Source organism: Lynx rufus, unplaced genomic scaffold (genome assembly GCF_022079265.1).
Source record: "Lynx rufus isolate CCGP_SWC_20201006 ecotype Redwood Valley unplaced genomic scaffold, mLynRuf1.p SCAF_4, whole genome shotgun sequence".
In the NCBI taxonomy this organism is placed as follows: Eukaryota; Metazoa; Chordata; class Mammalia; order Carnivora; family Felidae; genus Lynx; species Lynx rufus.
The window spans coordinates 158,540,061-158,560,510 of NW_025814856.1; the positions used below are offsets into that span (position 1 = coordinate 158,540,061).

At 38.3% G+C, this 20,450-nt stretch overlaps 1 protein-coding gene across 1 annotated transcript; it reads left to right on the forward strand.

The window, feature by feature from the left end:
* Window positions 1–9,894: 9,894 nt before the first annotated feature.
* Window positions 9,895–16,595, forward strand: LOC124523498 (olfactory receptor 13-like). Its single transcript, XM_047095263.1, has 2 exons — window positions 9,895–10,827; window positions 16,389–16,595. The coding sequence occupies exons 1-2, from the start codon at window positions 9,895–9,897 to the stop codon at window positions 16,593–16,595; spliced, it is 1,140 nt and encodes a 379-aa protein (XP_046951219.1).
* The last annotated feature ends 3,855 nt before the right edge of the window (window positions 16,596–20,450 follow it).

The following is a 20,450-nucleotide window of genomic DNA, read 5'->3' on the forward strand; positions in this document are numbered from 1 at the left end:
TCTATACTTCACTCAAACTGGTAAAAAATGACATCAATTGAATGTGATGATGTATATATAATATCTAGAACAACTAAGCTATGAAAAACACCCAAAAAACTATACAAAGAGATACACCAAAAACACTATTGACACATCAAAATGGAGCTCTAAAAAAATGGTCAAGTAACACACAGGAAGTCAAAATTCTTTGAAAAGAAACAAAAAAATAGAGAGTTGAGACAGAAAATAAAAAAAGTGAGACTTAACCCCCATCACACCAATAATTAGATTAAATATAAATGTCTAGATACAACAATTTAAAAACAGAGAATGTCAGGGCACCTGGGTGGCTTAGTTAAGCGTCAGGCTCTTGATTTTGGCTCAGGTCATGATCTTGAAGTTCCTGGGATTGAGCCCTGTGTTGGGCTCTGTGGTCACAGTGCAGAGCCTGCTTGGGATTCTCTCTTTCCCTCTCTCTTTCTCTCTGCCCCTTATTTGCTCACACACACTCTGTCTCTCAAAATAAATAAACTTTAAAATAAATAATAAAGATAGAGAATGTCAAAGTATATTAAAACACGACTCTTCTATTTCTTGCTTGCTGTCTGCAAGTAACTCACTTCAGAGACAACAATATGGGTAGACTGACATAAAAGGACACAAAAAGGTATATCCTATGCAAGCATTAATGAATGGAAAGCAAGAATGGCTGTATTAATACCAGAGAAAGCAAAGTGTTAGAAAGGGATATGATGACAGGAGGTTTAATCCACCAAGAAGACAAAGCAATCCTAAATGTGTATTCACCAAACAACAGAGCTTCAAAATATGTGATGCAGAAACTGGCAGAACTGAGAAGATGATCTAGAACAGTCCGCAAATGGTTAGAGACTTCTGTGCCCCTGATTCAACGACTGATAGAACAACTAGAAAATCAGCAAGAATATGGAAGAACTCAAGAACACCATCAACCTAAAGAGTCTAATCAGTATTTATAAAACCTTCCTTCCAACAACAGCAGAATACACAGTGTTTTCAAAGACTGAAAAAACATAAACCAAGATAGACTTAGTCTAAGCCATAAAAAATATCTCCATAAATTTAAAAGAAATAATCACACAGAGTGGGTCCTCCAACCACAATGGAATCAAACTAGAAATCAACATAAGAAAAATAGGGAACTCTCCCAACATTTAAAAATTTTTAAATTACTTTTGAATCTATAAGTCAAAGTCAGCTCAAGAGAAATGAATACATGGAACTGAATGAGAATGAAAATACAACACCTCAGCGCTGAGAAGGAAATGTTCAATCAATGTGTATATTACAATAAATACAATTAGAAAAGAGGAAGAGTCTCACAACTGCAATGACATATCACTGCACATCTGTCAGAGTGGCTAAAATCGGAAACACAAGAAACAAGTGCTGGTGAGATTATCGAGAAAAAGGAAGCAACCCTCTTGCACTGTTGGTGGGAGTGCAAGCTGGATTCCCACAGTGGGTGCCCCCACTGTGGAAACAATATGGAGGTTCCTCAAAATGTTAAAAATAGAACTACTCTACAATCCAGCAACTGCAAAAAATACAAAAATACTAAATCAAAAGGATACATGCACACTTATGTTCGTTGAAGCACTATAATAGCCAAATTATGGAAGCAACCCAAGCATCCATTAGATGATGAATGTGTATATGCATATGTACATACATATATACATATGTATATGTACATATGTATATATGTATATACATGTGTATATGCATATGTACCTACATATATGTATATACATACATATATACAATGGAATATTATTCAACCATAAAAAAGAATGGAATCTTGCCATTTGTAATGACGTGGTTGGAGCCAGACAGTATAAGACTAAGCAAAATAAGTCAGAGAAAGACAAATATCATATTTTAGTCATGTGTGGAATTTAAGAAACAAATTCACAAAGGAAAGAAGAGACAGACTCTTTTTAATGTTTATTTTTGACAGAGAGAGAGACAGAGCATGAGCAGGGGAGGGGCAGAGAGAGAGGGAGACACAGAATCCGAGGCAGGCTCCAGGTTCTGAGCTGTCATCACAGATCCCGATGAGGGGCTCAAACTCACGGACAGTGAGATCATGACCTGAGCTGAAGTTGGACGCTCAACCAACTAAGCCACCCAGGCGCCCCGACAGACTCTTAATCATAGAGAACAAAATGATGGTTATCAGAGGAGAGGTGGGTGAAGGGATAGGGGAAGTAGGTGATGGGGATTAAAGAGGGCACTTATGATGAGAACTGGATGTGTACGGAATTGTTGAATCCCTATATTGTACTCCTGAAAGTAATATAACACTATGTTAACTATATTGGAATTAAAATTAATAAATGAATAAATACGTAAATAAGGAAAGTCTCAAATTAATAATAGATGTCCCTACCTCAAGAGCCTAGAAAAAAAAGAGCAAAATAAAATCAAAGCAAGCAGGGGATGGCAGGTAATGAATATAAGAATAGAAAACATTGAACTTAAAAAAAATCAATAGGTAAATCAATAAAACAAATAGTTGGTTCTTTTGAAAGGTGAATAAAATTTAGAAACCTCTAATAGTACTTGAAAACACATGACTTAAAAATACCAGAATGAAATGGGGGATATCGCTGCCGATGCCAAAGGATGATAAAGGAAATTACAAGTAATTTGATTAAATGGTCCACTTCCCCGAAAAACACAAACTACTATAGCTCACCGAATAAGAGATAATTCGCATAATGCTACAACTACTAAGGAAAGTTAATTCATAATTTTTAAACTGCCAAAGCATAAATCTCAGGAAAAGGACTTATACACACACACACCAAAACAAAAACAAAAGCTGTACACAAATGTTTATATATTTTGGGGCAGAATAGCTCAAAACTGAAACAATCCAGACGTCCATCAGTAGGTAAATGGTTAAAAGGTGCCACATCCACACCATAGAGTACAGCTCAGATGTGAGGGCGATCTCATTGATCGCCAGGGTCGATTTGGGCTGATCGGGCTGGCTAAGCGGGTGTCCCCTTCCTCCCTCACTGCTCCATGTGCATTTCTGTCCCTCAGGAAGAGGACAACCTTCCCTGATAGAGAAGGACCGTTTCGGCTAAGGGTATACAGGTAGCTGTGCTTTGCTCTAGAACCTCCAAGCAAGCACTCATAGTCCATTTGTAGGAGAATGTAGGCTAGTCAAGCTTCCAAGACTCCAGACACATCCAAAGGAGGCACTGCATGTGACAGTCTGCCTTTCTTTAAAAAAAAAAAAAAATACAGCTCAGCAATAAAAAAAGAGCAATTACTGATTTCTGCAACAGCCTGGATGAACCTCCCTAGAATTACGCTGAGTGAAAAAAAAAAAAAAGAAAGTTAATCACATAAGATTACATACTGTATGATTCCATTTATGTAACAATTTTGAAATATCAAAATTACAGAAATGGAGAATATTTTTGTGGTTACAATGAGGGTGGGAAGGACATGCCTAGAAAAAGGCAACAGGGAGAGATTCAATGGTGATGAAAATGTTTTCACCTCGACTGAACCAATGTCAACATGCTGATTGTGATGTTGTATCATAGTTTTGAAAGACGTTACCAATGTGGGGAAACAGTAAAGAGTGTATGGTATTTTAATAATGGTAATATAATAACCCTTGTATTATTTTTACACCTGCACATGAACATACAATTATATAAAAATAAAAGTTTAACTAAAAATGAAAATTTTTTAAGTTGAAAACAAGTATTAAAAACATAATTCTTACACAAAGATTTGCATACAAATTTAAGGACCCTTAGATATCAAAATAATTTTGGAAAGAACAAAATTGGAAGCTTTACATTTTTGACTGCAAGACTTAGTATATAATGTTGTATTGATGATATTAGTTTAAGGATAAATCGATAGAAAAGAGAATAGAGACTACAATAATAGATCCATACGTATTTCATTAGTATTTTTGACAATGTTGCCAGTGTAACTCAATGGGTAAATGCAGTCGACCTCTTTATAAAAAATAAATAAAAGAACCTCAACCCATATTTCGTACCACACACAAAGATAATTTGAGGCACATCTTAGATCTAAACATGAAAGTAAGTAATAACTCTTCGAGGAGAGAAATTGGAGTATGACCTTTGGATGAGTTGTTTTCTTAAGTTGGAAGCTAAAAGCACTAATCATAAAAGAAGAAATTCAGCTGAATGCCATTAAAACGAATCATTTCTGTTTATCAAAAGAATCAGTAAGAAGGTGAAGAGGCAAACCACATCTGGAAGAAGACAGACTTAGTACACATGTTCAGCAAAACACTTGGATCCAGACTCTGGAAAGAATGTCTACAAATCAATGACAGGAGAAAAACAACTCAGTTGAAACTGGGCAAAAGATTTGAACAGGTACTTCATACAAAAGATTATTCAAAAAATCAGCATATGATAATGTGTTCAGTACAGCTAATCATCAATAAAATCACAAATACCACAATGGGTAACATTATAAAATTAATATCAAGTGGTGGTGGGAAACTAAAATTATAAAACCACATTGGAAAACTGTTTGGCAATATCTACTAAAATTCAACATATGCCTGTCCAAGGATTGGGCAATTCTATCTTTTATATATACACACTGAACACATGTATAAGAACATTCAAAGAAGTTTTAGTTACAATAGCCAAAAACTAGAAATAACACAAACTTCCACAAAAGTAGAATAAATTGTGAAATGTTCATATTGAATATTATGCAGTATCAGAAAATGACGTATACAACATACATACAAAAGTATGGATAAATCTCAAGGACCTTATATTGAACCAAAGAAGAAAACATGTATGAAACAGACATGAAAACATGCATACATACTGAATAATTATTCCAATGAGGTTCAGAAACAAGCAAAGCTAACCTATTATGATAGAGGTCAGAATTCCTTCCACAGAGTAAGGAAGTGATTTGGGGCAGGTGGTGGGGTGAGGGAAGAAGAAAAAAGAGTTTTTCTCTTGTGATGAAGATGTTCTACATCTCGATCTGGATGGGGCTTACACAGGTGTGTTAATATATACAAATTATTGGATCTATATACTTTATAGCTTTGGCACTTGGGCTGTATGATCAGCAGACAACACGGATTGGAAAGTATCTCTAATAGATAAAGATGTCATGTGGAGTCTCTGGCAAGCCCCAATAGGTGAGTCATTGGACAGGCAACAGGAATTCCGCATCAAGGTCTTTCCTTCTATACCAGAAGACAATACACATTTCAAAACATGACTCTTGATGTACTACTGAACCTTAGCAGACTATTCATAGAGTATCAAGTAGCTATAAATGCAGGATTGCTTATTTTGAACTGAGATGTTACACAACCCACCTAATCATAAGATTCAGTAACCATAGCAGCCATACCTCATAAAAAGAATGTGGTATAAGTCAGGACAAGATCAAGTGCAGAAGACAAAAGTAAGCTGAATGGCCCAGATCCTCATGTATCTTCTATCACCGATGGTTCTTCCCACTCAGTGCAGTGTATCTACCGTGGGTGTGGGACCTTAAAGATAAGGGTTAATCTGTCATTTTCCATAGCTGGCAATTCACCTAATCACCTACCTTGTGGGGACAGAAGTTGCCTGAAGTGAGAATATGCAAACTCCTGGAAATTGGCAAATGGTTTGACTGGTTGGTCACAGATCAGAAGGAGTACTGTTGGAATATTAGGTGAATGGAACACAAAGAATGAGAATCTGTATATTGCACATTAATGCCTAACAAGCAAATGACTGTGTGTGACATAAATACAGAATGGCCTGAAATTTTGGACCTCAAAGGCAAGGCTAAGTGGGATGCTCAGAAAGAGCTGAAAGGGACACCCAAGGAAGACACCATGAAAAATTGCATCTGCAAAGCAGAGTATCTAAAGAAAAATAATAAAATACAAGGGACTGGATTTAGCTGCTAGCCACACGTTTCCTCTAAATTTACATAATGCCTTGTTTTTCTAATACTGTGTATGAAGCAAAATGATGAAAATAATTAGTTGACCCAGTTCCCGAAGACTGTCCAGGATGCAGTTCTAACAGATTATGGCTTGAAAATAGCTTCTGGGTAGTTTGTAGATAAATTAGAAGTGCACTTGTTGCTTTTTAAAAGCCCAACATTCAACAACCAGGTACAAGATGATTCTATCAGAATGTCAGCCAACTTTGTTTTTGGCCACCCCAGTGAATGCACAGAGAGCACACAAATGCAGTAGCCATGGCAATAGAGAAGGAGGCTTTGCGTGAATCCAACAGCATAGGCTGCCCCACACCAAGGAGGCTCTACTCTGCTGCTCTCCTCAGCTGACTACATGTTCCATCAGCATCAGAGACCAATGCTGGGCCCTCAATATGGTGCCTTCCCCTTAAAGAGACCAGTGAATCCATTATGAGCACGCTAATTCCTTCTATCCTATATGGAGCAACGATTTATCATGATTGCAGATGACATACAACTATGAATTTCCCTTTCTTACTGTAGTACCTTGGCCAGGACCTCGATTGGAGGGCTATTAGAAAATCTGACTTTTGATATGCTTGCCAACAGAATATCACCTTAGTCCATTAGACCTGCTTCACAGCAGATGACCAAGGGATTCACTGCTCCCAGCTCATATCGTATTACTCAGAAATTGTAGACCTGATAGAAATTGTGACCTGACACAAAGATTTGGGGCACTGGATTGTCAATAACATCCTGCAGAATATACTGTGATAGGTATATGCCTACACTGGTAGGTAGATTACATATATTTAGCTGCATCCATAAGAGTAGAGAGGATAGGAATTGGCCTCCTGCTTTTACAGAACTCTTTCCCAGAAGGACAGGACCAGATGTTATCAGAAAGGAAAAGTGTTCTAAAATGAACTTTTCTCAGCCCCTCCAGGCAGATCAACAAGTAGCAGGGCATGGCTACCATGGATTCCCAGCATAGATGCCCACACACTCTAGATCTATGATCAAGGATGCAGCTGCTATCTAAAATGATGTCATGATTAAGACATTTGAATTCAGGTTCATTTTCCTACTACCTTCAGGATGGTTGGAGAACTAGACCACCCTGAAGAAATAAGGCTGTAGAAATTAATGTCATGTTTCTATTTCACTACCAAAGAATAACCAGGCATGGATCTTTGAATCTCCCAAGGGCCTCCTGAATGTTTAGGATGTGGAACAACATAAAAATTCATGAAACTATAACACATTCGTGTATTTGGGTAGCTGTAATGTTCATGTGGTGCCAGAGTACGACTTGATATTAGTGTGTATTCTTTTAGCTAGAAAGGTACTACTTGTTTCTATCTTAACTTCTAAAGATTTCACTGTCTCTCTGGCTTCTTGAAAGACAGAAGGAGACAGGGACTGCCATTCCTCTCCCCTCTCAGGAGGATAACAGTGGTTCGGTTCTTCATGTGTCTGTAGGGAGCATGCTGGTACAGGAGAGACCTGTCTCGTATCCCACACAGAGTCTCAAGGCAATTGGGAAGGTGCCCTGTGGAGATGATAAATTAATAAAGCCTTTTCTTAAAGGCAACTTGAAGAGCCAAAATCCTTCCTTGGCAGTTCTCAGATGAGCAACAAGGCTTCCAGTACCATCAGTAAATTCAGCCACCCTAGATATGTTTGCCTTTTCTGCGTGAAGATGTATTGGGATCTTTATACAACAGTCATCTCTAGACATGCGGGTTTCCTAATTGCTTTCGTAAGTTCTGGCCAAATATATTTTAGCATCATTTTCATTGCCTGTTAGCTTTTGCTATCACAATTTAATATCATGCAAAAGTACATTGTTATTAAGTCTCAAATTTTGCTCACTGATAGTTTAAATAATAGGATATTCCGAGTAAAATATATTCTTAATATATCATTATGTTAATACAATCAATGTACTAATGGCTGCTTTTGACTGGTAGCTCTTTCCAAGATAAGGAGGTAAGTATGTACAAGTGACTTTCTGGTAAAGATTTAATATTAAACAAAAATCCCAGCACTTCTCTATTAAAAAACTAGATTTACTGTGTCACTCATACAGGGAAGTCAAATATCTAAATATATAAGAAAGACTATCCAGGGTTATTGAATAAGTGTGCAAATGCTTATCTATTTATTATGTGCGATAGTATGAAGCCCAATTTCCTATCATGATACCTCTACCCAAAGAACAATGGCAGGTGCGTTACAGGAAATCAGTAAATACTTGAAATTATTTTCAACATCCTGGACATGACACTTCTTATTGGAGTGGTTATAAGAGAGTTTCAGTGCACATGGGGTCATTTTTAAGTAAGTTTATAGTTTTATAGCCATTTAAATTAGGATTTATTGTTCATCCTGATTGCCTCCAAGACAAGACGGTCTTACGTAAAAGTTGGGAATAAAGTTTAAGCGAGAAGGGTAATGTCATGTTTGTACTTACATTTTATTTTTTATTTTTTATTTTTAGCTTATAAATAACAGTAATTTATTTCTCACAGTTCTGACTCATAGTCCAAGATCAAGAGACATGCTCTTCCTGGTTCATAGTTGGCACCGGCTACCTGTAGTCACATGGTTGAAAAAAAATGTACTTACACTTTAATTGTGAAGTCATAGAGAAAGAAGATTTAGTTCAATCTCTCGAGGACTTCAGAGACCCCTTCTGCAGTATCCTTTACAGAAGTCTAGGAGTTATTGTCAGTTCCCTGCAGAGACAGTGTCTAAAATTGGTATTATTAGAGTGTTTGGCCACATTGAGTCGAAATGTGACAAAATTTTGATTCTGTTCTTATATTTAAATAAATGATAGTATAAAGCTATTCAGTCATTCACATATACGTTCATCTAAATATTGTGAAAAACTAAGTAAGAAAAGTGGTATTTTAGGCTGAAAATAAGTATTTGCACTTGATCAAGAAGAGAGTTGGTGAGATACTAGCTATAGAGGTGACAGTAGATGTAGGAGCGGAAAATGTGTTTATGGGCACCTGGATGGCTCAGTCGGTTAAGCATCTGACTCTTGATTTCCAGTCAGGTCATGATCTCATGGTTGTGAGATCGAGCCCCAAGTTGGACTCTGCTCTGGGTGTGGAGCCTGCTTAAGAGTCTCTCTCTCTCTTTCTCCCTCTGCCCCCCCCCCAAAGTGTGTTTAGACAAGCAGGTGACAGGTTAATGGCTAATGGTGAATCTGGCTGATGGTATAGCTAACCCTAGTATATTGTTATTCTTAATGAGCCCTTCCAACTCAAGATTAGACTTACTGCTGTTTAAGGACTTTGGCAAAGAAAAGCAGAATTCATTTGAAGAATATGGGGTAGCTCACTGAATGAAACAAAAACTGTGTATCTGACAGGTGACAATGTATTTATTTTGAAAATTTAGACTCTGCTAATAACATTAATGACAAAGGAAACGTGTGTGTGTGTGTGTGTGTGTGTGTGTGTGTGTGTATCTATTTTTAAATTTATTTCAGGGCTACTAAAGTCTTTAAACATTCATTAAAATACATAAAAATCGGGGCACCTGGGTGGCGCAGTTGGTTGGGCGTCCGACATCAGCCAGGTCACGATCTCGCGGTCCGTGAGTTCGAGCCCCGCGTCGGGCTCTGGGCTGATGGCTCGGAGCCTGGAGCCTGTTTCCGAGTCTGTGTCTCCCTCTCTCTCTGCCCCTCCCCCGTTCATGCTCTGTCTCTCTCTGTCCCAAAAATAAATAAAAAACGTTGAAAAAAAATTAAAAAAAAATACATAAAAATGTACTGAAAGTGTTTCTGAATAACTTTCTGTCCTAAAAAAAAAGGTTTCAAACAACATAAATTTATTTCGAATGATTTCTCTTAAGTCGTATACATTAACTCTATTCCATCATAGGGATATGGGAGCCAATATGACCTCTATCACAGAGTTTACCCTATTGGGATTTCCCCTTGCTCTGAGGATTCAGATGCTTCTCTTTGGTATCTTCTCCCTGTTCTACGCCTTTACCCTGCTGGGGAATGGGCTCATCCTGGGACTCATCTGGCTGGACTCCAGACTGCACACCCCCATGTACTTCTTCCTCTCCCACCTGGCCATCGTTGACATAGCCTATGCCTGCAACACAGTGCCCCAGATGCTGGTAAACCTCCTGAAGCCAGACCAGGCCATCTCCTTTGCTGGCTGCATGACACAGACCTTTCTCTTTTTGACTTTTGCTGTCACAGAATGTCTTCTCCTGGTGGTGATGTCCTATGATCGGTATGTGGCCATCTGCCACCCGCTCCGATATCCTGTCATCATGAGCTGGAGAGTCTGCATCATGCTGGTGGTGACTTCCTGGACCTTTGGAGTCCTTCTGTCTTTGATTCATCTCATGTTACTTCTACCCTTACCCTTCTGTAGATCCCAGAAAATCAATCACTTTTTCTGTGAAATCATGGCTGTTCTCAAACTTGTCTGTGCAGATACACACATCAATGAGATTGTGGTATTGGCTGGAGCAATTTCCGTACTAGTGGGACCCTTCTCCTCGATTGTAATCTCATATATGTGCATCCTCTGTGCCATCCTCAGGATCCAGTCTGGGGAAGGTCAAAGAAAAGCCTTCTCTACCTGCTCATCCCATCTCTGTGTGGTTGGACTCTTTTATGGCACGGCCATTATAATGTATGTTGGGCCCAGATATGGGAACCCCAAGGAGCAGAAGAAATATCTCCTCCTGTTTCACAGCCTTTTCAATCCCATGCTCAACCCCCTGATCTATAGTCTTAGGAACTCAGAAGTGAAGAATGCCTTAAAGAGAGTGCTGGGGGCACACCTGGGTGGCTCAGTCAGTTAAGCATCTGACTCTTGGTTTCAGCTCAGGTCATGAACTCACAGTTCATGAGTTCAAGCCCCATGTTGTGCTGACAGCACAGAGCCCGCTTGGGATTTCTCTCACCCTCTCTCTCTGCCCCTTCCTGGCTTGTCCTCTCCATCTCTCGTATATATGTGTGTGTGTGTGTGTGTGTGTGTGTGTGTGTGTGTGTGTATATGTATATATTTATTTATTTAAAATATATATATACATATGTATATGTACATATATATACATGTATATATACATATGTATGTGTACATATATACATGTATATATATATGTATATTACATATACATATATATATACATATTTAAAAAAAAGAGTCCCAGGAATGAAGAGAGCCTATGAAAATATTATGGCGTCAGGTTGATAGTGACCTAGGAAGATATTATCTCAAGAGCTTCCAACTCTAGATTAGCATGAGAATTGTCTGAGACCCTTATTAAAAATACAGTCAGTCTTCTGAGCCACCACTTAGATCACTGATTCAGTGGATGTGGGATATGTCTTAGAGATCTATATCTTGATATATTGTCGAGACACCTGGGTAGCTCAGTTGGTTAAGTGTCTGACTCTTGATTTCAGCTTAGGTCACGATCTCACGGTTCCTGACATTGAGCCTCATGTCAGGCTCTGCACTGACAATATGGAGTCTGCTTGGGATTCTCTCTCTCCCTCTCTCTCTGCCCCTCCCCTGCTTTCTCTCTCACTCTCTCTCTCTGTCTCTCTCTCTCTTAAAATAAATAAACTTAAAAAACATTATCAATAGCTAATTGTAATGCAGCTGGTCCATGAGCCAAGATTTGGAAGCTGCAGACCTAGAACAATACTCTTTATAACGTCTTTCTCAAGCTATGGTCTAGCCTTATGCCTCTCAAAGTGTTTTTCTCAAAACACCAGCTCCTCAAGAGGGCTTTAACATAAACTCTATGGTCAAGTAAGTTTGAAAATTATTGCGTATTAGATGCCTTACTTTAGAGCTCACAATTCATATTATCATTGTGAAAACTGTAAGAATATCTGCAGTAAAGAAGATTTTTATTCCAGTTTTTAGCCAATATTTTCCAAACTTATTTGATCACATAAACAATTTTTTTGTAACACTTATTAGCGGTTTCTGGGACCAGGAAACCTTGATCTGGATTGACTCATTGTGAATATTTCCTATAACCACCTTCTAGAGCAAAATGATTTTTTTCCTGCAAGGTGAGCCTCTAAAGAGGACCTAAGCACAATACCCTAGATGAGCCTGTGAGAATGTGTGCTTTCTTTGGGTAAAGAAAGTGAGGGTAACTGTTTCTCCTTTTCAGTGCTGGATCATCTGGAGGTAATGAATCCAACCCTCTGCTTCATCTTGGGTCAGCATTTACAGCTACATCTCATGGAATGACCTCATTCAATTTCACAATCTTCTAAATCTGAGATAAAAAAAACTATGCATTCCACTGCTTACCCAGTATACTAAATCTATTTTTTCTCTCCTTGATTTTAAAGATAAAACCAGGGTGCCTGTGTGGCTCAGTGAGTTGAGCTTCTGACTCTTGATTTCGGCTCAGGTCATGATCTCGTGGTTTGTGGGTTTGAGCCCCATGTCAAGCTCTGCACTTACAGTGTGGAGCCTGCTTGAGAGTCTCTCCCTCTCTTTCTGCCCCTTCCCCTACCTGTGCTCTCTCTCTCTCTCTCTCTCTCTCTCAAAATAAATAAACTTAAAAAAATTAAAAACAAATTTAAAGATAAAACCAAGTTTCTCACAGAAATCTAGGAGGATTTGCAAAAGCCACTACTTACACAATGTAGAAGCTTTAACAAGATTTCTCCATTGTTGTGTTTAGAAAATAGAGATATGGGAGATGTTCTGTAAGAGAATGTTTATAGGAAATGTACACGATGAATGATGTATAAAAAGGATATGAATAAAAGATAGAATGTCCAAAGGGCTAGTTGATCCTTTGATGATTAAAAAGTAAACAAAATAGGGAAAGTGCATGATTTATTATTCACTGGCTTTTCTTGAAATAAATTTCAAATGATAGCCTTACAAACAGGAATTTCGTCATTCTCTATATGGAATGCCGTGTGCATTACTGTAATCTCAAAATAAAAAGGGTTAAGTGAGGTTTTTATGCAGTTGCAAAGATTTCCTCCTCATGAAAGTAAAAACAAAACAAAACAAAACAAAAACAAAACTCTAAATTCTATGGTGGCTAAATACATGGGCAAAATTTTGAAGCTTTTATTACTTTTACATTTTACAATTTTATTAGTTCTTTTTCTACTGATAGAAGAAAATAACATGTTTTTAAGGTGTATTCAGTAAATTAATACCTTTTACAAATTGTAATTTTTAAATTGTATTTTGGGATATAGTTAAGGCTCAGGTACTTGCAAAGCCATTGAACTTGAAGATAAGTAAAGTCTTTTAAGCACAGTTATAGGAACGTTTTGATTGTAAATTACACCCTGAAGTAAATTGAAGAAATAAGTTCTATCAAGCTTTAGTGGAGTTAAACTCTACTGAACAGTTAGGAATATGGGGGATTAAAAGAAACTACTTAGTTACTTCAAAGTGTTTTATATTATTGAACAACTATCATTTCAAATGTTCTTGCTTATGGGGTTAATGTTTAGTCCTTAATAATAAGCATACTAATCTTTCTTGGTTAACCTTTTTCTATGGAAATCCTGATGATCAGGCTATAGAACCGCAATTTTAGCCTCAGGGTTTATCTTGTGTGAGGCTTCTTCATTGGGAGTTTATGGGCACTACGGAACACATGGACAGTCATCAGTGGCTCAATGGATCCCAGAAAAAGGGAAAAAAAGAAACTCAATTCAACTTCTCTTGAAAAAAACTTTGGGGGCCTAAGTCCTGGTCATCAGTTTGGAAGGTCTGGAAACTAGTTTTCTGTCAGTTAATCTGGAATTGATCAGAATTGTCAGAACTTAATGACTCTCACAAAACTCACAAGATAATTATGATTAACCCAGATGCAATTTCAACCTTTATAGTGAAGGATGTTTCTTCCCAGGGAAAGGAGTACCTATACCCATTATCCAAAATAACCCAGTTCTCTTTTCAAAAATCCAAGAAATGAATAAACAGTGATATATGGATCAAAGAGCCTAGAATCAGAACAGATGATTTGAATAGTGCTGAAAGGTACTTCTTCAAAACTGTAGAAAAATTCCTCCCAATAGATCACAATTTATTCTTACCATGAACCTAGATGTCTACAACTGAAGTTTCTATACCTTGGGCTGTGCTCAATGAACTAACAAATTCTGCCTCTTTATTTTCCCAGTTTTCAAGATTCCAAGTGAAACATTGATAATAGCAATTGCTATTTTCCATTAATTATATATGTTATGACTTTCTGAAGATATGTTCATCCCTGACTCAGATACTTAGTTCATCAATTAAAAGCCAACATTTTGTTAGGGCGCCTGTGGCTCAGTCAATTAAGTGTCCTACTCTTGGTTTTGGCTCAGGGCATGATCTCACGGTTCATGAGTTCGAGCCCGGTGTCCCTGCTTAAGATTCCCCCTCTCTCCCTCTCTCTCTGCCCCTTCCCTGCTTGCATGCACACACACTCTCTATATATATAAATAAGTAAACATTAAAAAGCCAACATTTTTCAAACCGATTATTGAGACAATTTACTTTGGGAAGTGTTTAAATTATCAAAGTATTGATTTTTATTCTACTTCCAAATGGAAATGATGTCCAAATTCTGGTGGACCTTGAGATAACCATAAGATTGGTGGTTAGAAAATGTCTGATGCTAACAGATAATATAAAAAAGAATATATTTTTTTAAAAAAAATATATTTTTTGCAATTAAGAGTTAATTATGCTATGTGTTATTTTCCTTTGTAAACATTTATGTTTTACATATGTTTATGTTTTACTCTGACCACTTTTTAAAATTTCTTATTTTCATTTTTTTAATGTTTGTTTATTTTTGAGACAGAGGATGAACATGCAAATGTGAGCAGGGAAGAGACAGAGACAAAGGAAGACAGAGAATCCCAATCCCAAACAGGCCCTGTGTTGTCAACAGTACATGGGGCTTGAAGTCATGAATGGTGAGATTGTGACCTGAGCTGAAATCAAGAGTTGGATGCTTAAACCAATGAGCAACCCAGGCACCCCTGACCACTTTTTGTTTAAAGTAAGCTCTACATCCAACATGGGCTTGACCTCATGATCCCGAGATTGAGAGTTGCATGTTCTATGGACTGAGCCAGCCAGATGCCCCTACTCTGACCACTTTTAGAAGTTGTCCCTAAGTTAAAACAATGTTACCTTGATATGTACTAGAGAACATGTACTTTTGAGATGATGCATTTCCCAAAGTTAAAGTTTGTTTGGTATCATAAAAATTTATATTTAATTTCCTTATTGTCTTAGTTCAAAGTTCCTACTTTTTATAACTGATAGTCATACAGTGATGAATGAGAAAAACCCTATTATTTTCACAACTTCAGTGTACCGCTATTTTTTTTCTTTTAAACATCAGTTTCCAGATATCCACATTTTTCTACAAGCCACCTGAAACATAAAAAGAAAAGAAACTTGATAATTGTAACCAGTTTTCCCTAAGTTTATGGGATAACCCCAGGAAGCCAGGAATCACACTGTAATGAACTAATTAGTTTGTGAATCTCATGCTTGATTGATAAGAGATTTCTCAGATAACATTTTGAGTCCCTCACATCCAGTATAGGAAAACAGTAGGATGCAAATAAACATGACATCATCACAGGTAGGAAATTCTCTCCCAACCCAGAAGAGGTAGGAAGCTTCAAGGGGAAGATGCCTTCCAGAGGGTTCTCTCCCCCTGGCCTGAGGGACTGGACCCCTAGAATCTCCTCACCTCAGAATCAAGATTAGAGAGTATTGCCAAGGCTGACCTATTTGAATGGTTTGTGTTCTAGAAAACCCCTCCTCAGGCATGTTCTAATAAGCCCCACTGGGACTCCATGTTTCTCCTCAGACTCCCCGGTCTGCTCCCTGCCTCCATAACCTGCTCTCTACGGCATCTCCACATCTTGAGCTGTTGCTTGGAACCAGCTGATTTTTCAGGGTCCTTCCTTCCCCCCTCTGCTGCTACATAAGGTGGCCCAGAGTAAAGTGGGGAGAAGCTGAAATACAGAGGTGAATGCCGGGAGCTTCTTCATCGTCACACTCATTCTGCTTCCTTCTAGGTTCCCCTGAACGACCTGATGGTTTGGGAATTAGGGCAGTGCTGGGATTCACGAAATCCAAATAATGCCAAGTTTTCCGGGGCCGTAATGACCGGTGTTGTCTCAGAGGCGTGCTCTGTCTGTGGCTGGTTGTGTTTCCTGATCGTGTGTCCTGCTGGGGATGAGAGCAGAACTAGGGAACTGCTTTGTCCCCTTCCCAGTGGAGTGGGCATGCACTGTATCTCGCAGCCCACCCCTCCAGGGAGCCCTTAGACGCTACCGACTAGGCTGGGGCCATAGGAGAATAAAAGCACCTTTTCTGAGGATTCTGCCACCTTTGCAGTCAGGAACAGGAGTGAGGGTTCTGCAGCTCCCACAGGCGCTCCCAGAAAGCACGATCCTGCCCAACCTTGAGGTACTTTTCCCTTCTGGGGTCCCTACACTTGATCTTAGCCAAAAGGCCGAGAAGCGATCCCTTCTGGGGTCCCTGAGTCCAAACGTGGGAGCTAACCAGGCCACCTTATTTTACTTTATCATTAATTCCTCTTAGACATGGGGTAGCATCTACACTTCTGTGGTCTATCACTCTGTTTCTGACAATCTTTATTTTAAATGTTAGAGAAGTAAATACTCTTTATTAATGTTAAACATATATGCTCATCGTTCACATTCTATATGAATAGTTTCAGGGGAATATTAGATGCACATTTTATAGACAAATTATATAAAGATGTTTTGGGTTTCGAGTTTGGTTAATTTGCTTCATTGGTGGAGAAATACCCACGTGATAGACATTTACTTAGAAAAGATAGCACTAGGGGCGCCTGGGTGGCGCAGTCGGTTGAGCGTCCGACTTCACCCAGGTCACGATCTCGCGGTCCGTGAGTTCGAGCCCCGCGTCGGGCTCTGGGCTGATGGCTCAGAGCCTGGAGTCTGCTTCCGATTCTGTGTCTCCCTCTCTCTCTGACCCTCCCCCGTTCATGCTCTGTCTCTCTCTGTCCCAAAAATAAATAAACGTTGGAAAAAAAAAAAAAGAAAAGATAGCACTAACAGAAGGAGTAAGAAATTCCTGTGTCATGCATTTAAACAGAACATATGGAATAATCTTAGCCAAAGAAAATTACAGGAGGGTATATTACAGAATGGTGTTATGTCAGGAAAATTAACATGTTGGTTATTGTATAAAATAGGCATTTACTTATCGTCAACACAGGTACAGTGGGTACTAAATCTATGTCATATGCTCATCTTAAGCTTAGCATTAAGGACAGCTAGAATGTATTCAATAAATATGTGTAAGTGTTAGATTTTTCATAGCTTGGAAGATAAGTTTGTGCAGTGGGGATGGGAAAAGTGTAGAAAGGGGACCACGGTGTTAGCTGCTGGTGTGTGAGGTGGGAGAAGGACGAGATAGTCAATCATTTCTTTTTATAGGATTTTTGTGTTTAATGTGTATCTTTTTATTTGTCACTGCTTTCTTCTGAAGCACCTTTGTACGAGAAAATCTTCACAAAGCTCAGCACCATCCTCCTGCTTTTACTACGTGCTTCCACAGTGCCCAGCACATAGGGGGCACTCATGAGTATGATCAACTATTAGCCTTTAACAGATTCTCCAATAGGCTATGATTACACAGAACTGACACCTAGTTCTTTATGGTCCACAATAGTTCTTATATCCAGAAAACTCACTTATCCTATCAGCCCTTACCCCAGAAGACCACTCAGCAAAGTCTTGGCTTGTAACCACATAAGCAAATAAGATGAATCAGTTTTCAGTCTTTCCTTGCTACTTGCAGGTGAGTAGTCCTATGCTTCCTTTGAGTCAAGGATTAACAATAGGTGGTGATTTTAAGAATTCTGCCTTCCCCGTGCCCACTACTTTAGAGGAGAACTTGCCAGCTCATCACTCTTCAAGATTTACTGTTTAAAACATAGCTACCTTATGACCCAGCGATAGAGCTACTAGGAATTTATCCAAGGGATACAGGAGTGCTGATGCATAGAGGCACTTGTGCCCCAATGTTTATAGCAGCCCTTTCAACAATAGCCAAATTATGGAAAGAGCCCAAATGTCCATCAACTGATGAATAGATAAAGAAGATGTGGTTTATATATACAATGGAATACTACTTGGCAATGAGAAAGAATGAAATCCTGACATTTGCAACAACGTGGGTGGACCTGGAAGGTATTATGCTAAGTAAAATAAGTCAGAGAAAGAAATCATATATTTTCACTCCATATGTGGAACTTGAAAAACTTAACAGAAGACCATGGGGGCAGAAAAGGGGAAAAAATAGTTTCAAACAGAGAGGAGGCAAACCATAAGAGACTCTTAAATACAGAGGAAAAAACGAGGGTTGATAGGGGGGCAGGGGATAGGGGAAATGGGTGATGGGCATTGAGGAGGGCACTTGTTGGGTTGAGTACTGGGTGTTTTATGTAAGCGATGAATCACGGGAATTTACCCCCCAAACCAAGAGCACACTGTATACACTGTATGTTAGCTAATTTGACAATAAATTATACACACACACACATACATATATATGTGTGTATGTGTGTGTGTGTGTGTATATATATATATATATGTATATATAAAATAAATAAAACATAGGTTCCATCAAGTTCTGATGATTATATATGAAATTATTTCCTTCTTAGATATTTACTTTAGAAGTTTAGATTTACCTGATTATTCATTAACCAGACAATTTATCCTTTTTGAAATTCTGAAATTGTACCTATGTAAGTTAATGTACCTTGCTATGCCTGAGGGTTACATTTGGACCTGGAACACATTACAGTTTTGAGCCACCCTCATAACCCCCACCAGCCCATAAGAAATTTAATCTGTTTGCATTTCATTTGATTTTGAAAACTAATGCATGTCATATAGGTATGACATGGTCAGGCTTATTGCCCCTGAAGGCCATTAAAGAAAGATGCACAGACGGGGGCGCCTGTGTGGCTCAGTCAGTTGAGGGTCCAACTCTTGGTTTCAACTCAGCTCAACAATTCATGGCTTCATGGTTTGAAGCCCCCCATTGGGTTCTGCACTGACAGTGTGAAGCCTGCTTGGGATTCTCTCTCTACTTCTCTCTGCCCCTCCCCCACTTGTGCTGTCTCTGTCTCTCTCTTAAAAAAAAAAAAACTTTCAAGACGCACAAGTTCTGCCTCTCTCGTAGACTTTGTGTCTATGCTCCATATGGATCATCTCCTTTATTTTTCCCACAGTCTCCAGACAGGTAGCCCACACAAGCAACTACATGTGGGTTCACTGTCACATCCTCCTGCCCTGCCTCCCTGAGGTTGTATCAAAGCACCTTGACTAGACTTTTGGAGGTTCCCAAAACTCTCCAGTCATATATTTCCTGATATTCTCTTGTTTACCAAGTCTAGGATAAAATTCATAGACCAAGTATTTTATCACTAATTTGTTGATGTGTCCATTTCTCAGTAGACAAACTGAATTACCATTTGTCAATAATTTGTTCCTATTAGCTACTTATAAAGTATGTTTTAACTCATGGTGCTGTGGTCAGCCACTGTTTGTTGATGTAAATAGTAGTTTCTTATGTTTTGGATTTCAGTTATAATACATGTTACAAATATGAAGGATTGAATTAACAGCAAGATGAGTATATTTCCTCTTTCTATTCATTCTAGGTTATGATCTTTAAATTTTTTCCCCCAATTTTACTGAGATAAAATTGACAAGGGCACCCGGGTGGCTTACTCTGCTGAGAGTCCAGCTTCAGCTCAGATCGTGATCTCACGGTTTATGAATTTGAGCCCCTAATCAGGTTCTCTGCTGTCAGCATAGAGCCGCTTCGGATCTTCTGTCTCCCTTCCTCTTTCTCTGCCTTTCCCTACTCCTCTCAAAAATAAATATTAAAAAAAATTGACATACAACACTATATAAGTTTAAAGTATATAGGCATAAGGATTTGACTTAAAAATATTGTGAAATGGTTACCACAGTAAGTCTAGTTAACATTTATCATCTCAGATAGATACCTATATATATATATATATATATAGATAGATAGATAGATAGATAGATATGTGTATAGATATACCTATTATAGATATTAGATATATATGTGTATATATATACCTATAGATATATATGTATGTATGTATATAGAAATATATGTATATATTTCTATATACATACATATATGTGTGTGTGTGTGTATATATATATATATATATATATATATATATGCATATGTGTGTAGAAAAAGAAAAAGAAAAGAGGTTTTCTATTTTGTGATGGGAATTCTTAGAGTTCATTCTCTTAAAGTTCAAATACAGGGGTACCTGGGTGGCTCAGTCAGTTGGGCATCTGACTTGGACTCAGATAATGATCTCACAGCTTGTGGGTTCAAGCTCCACAT

Bases quoted from the DNA above. Each gene is read 5' to 3' on its own strand.
- LOC124523498 (XM_047095263.1), top strand. From the start codon at position 9,895: ATGGGAGCCAATATGACCTCTATCACAGAGTTTACCCTATTGGGATTT. The intron at 10,828-16,388 runs GTCAGTTAAGCA...CCACCTTTGCAG, and splicing joins GGGCACACCTGGGTGGCTCA to TCAGGAACAGGAGTGAGGGT.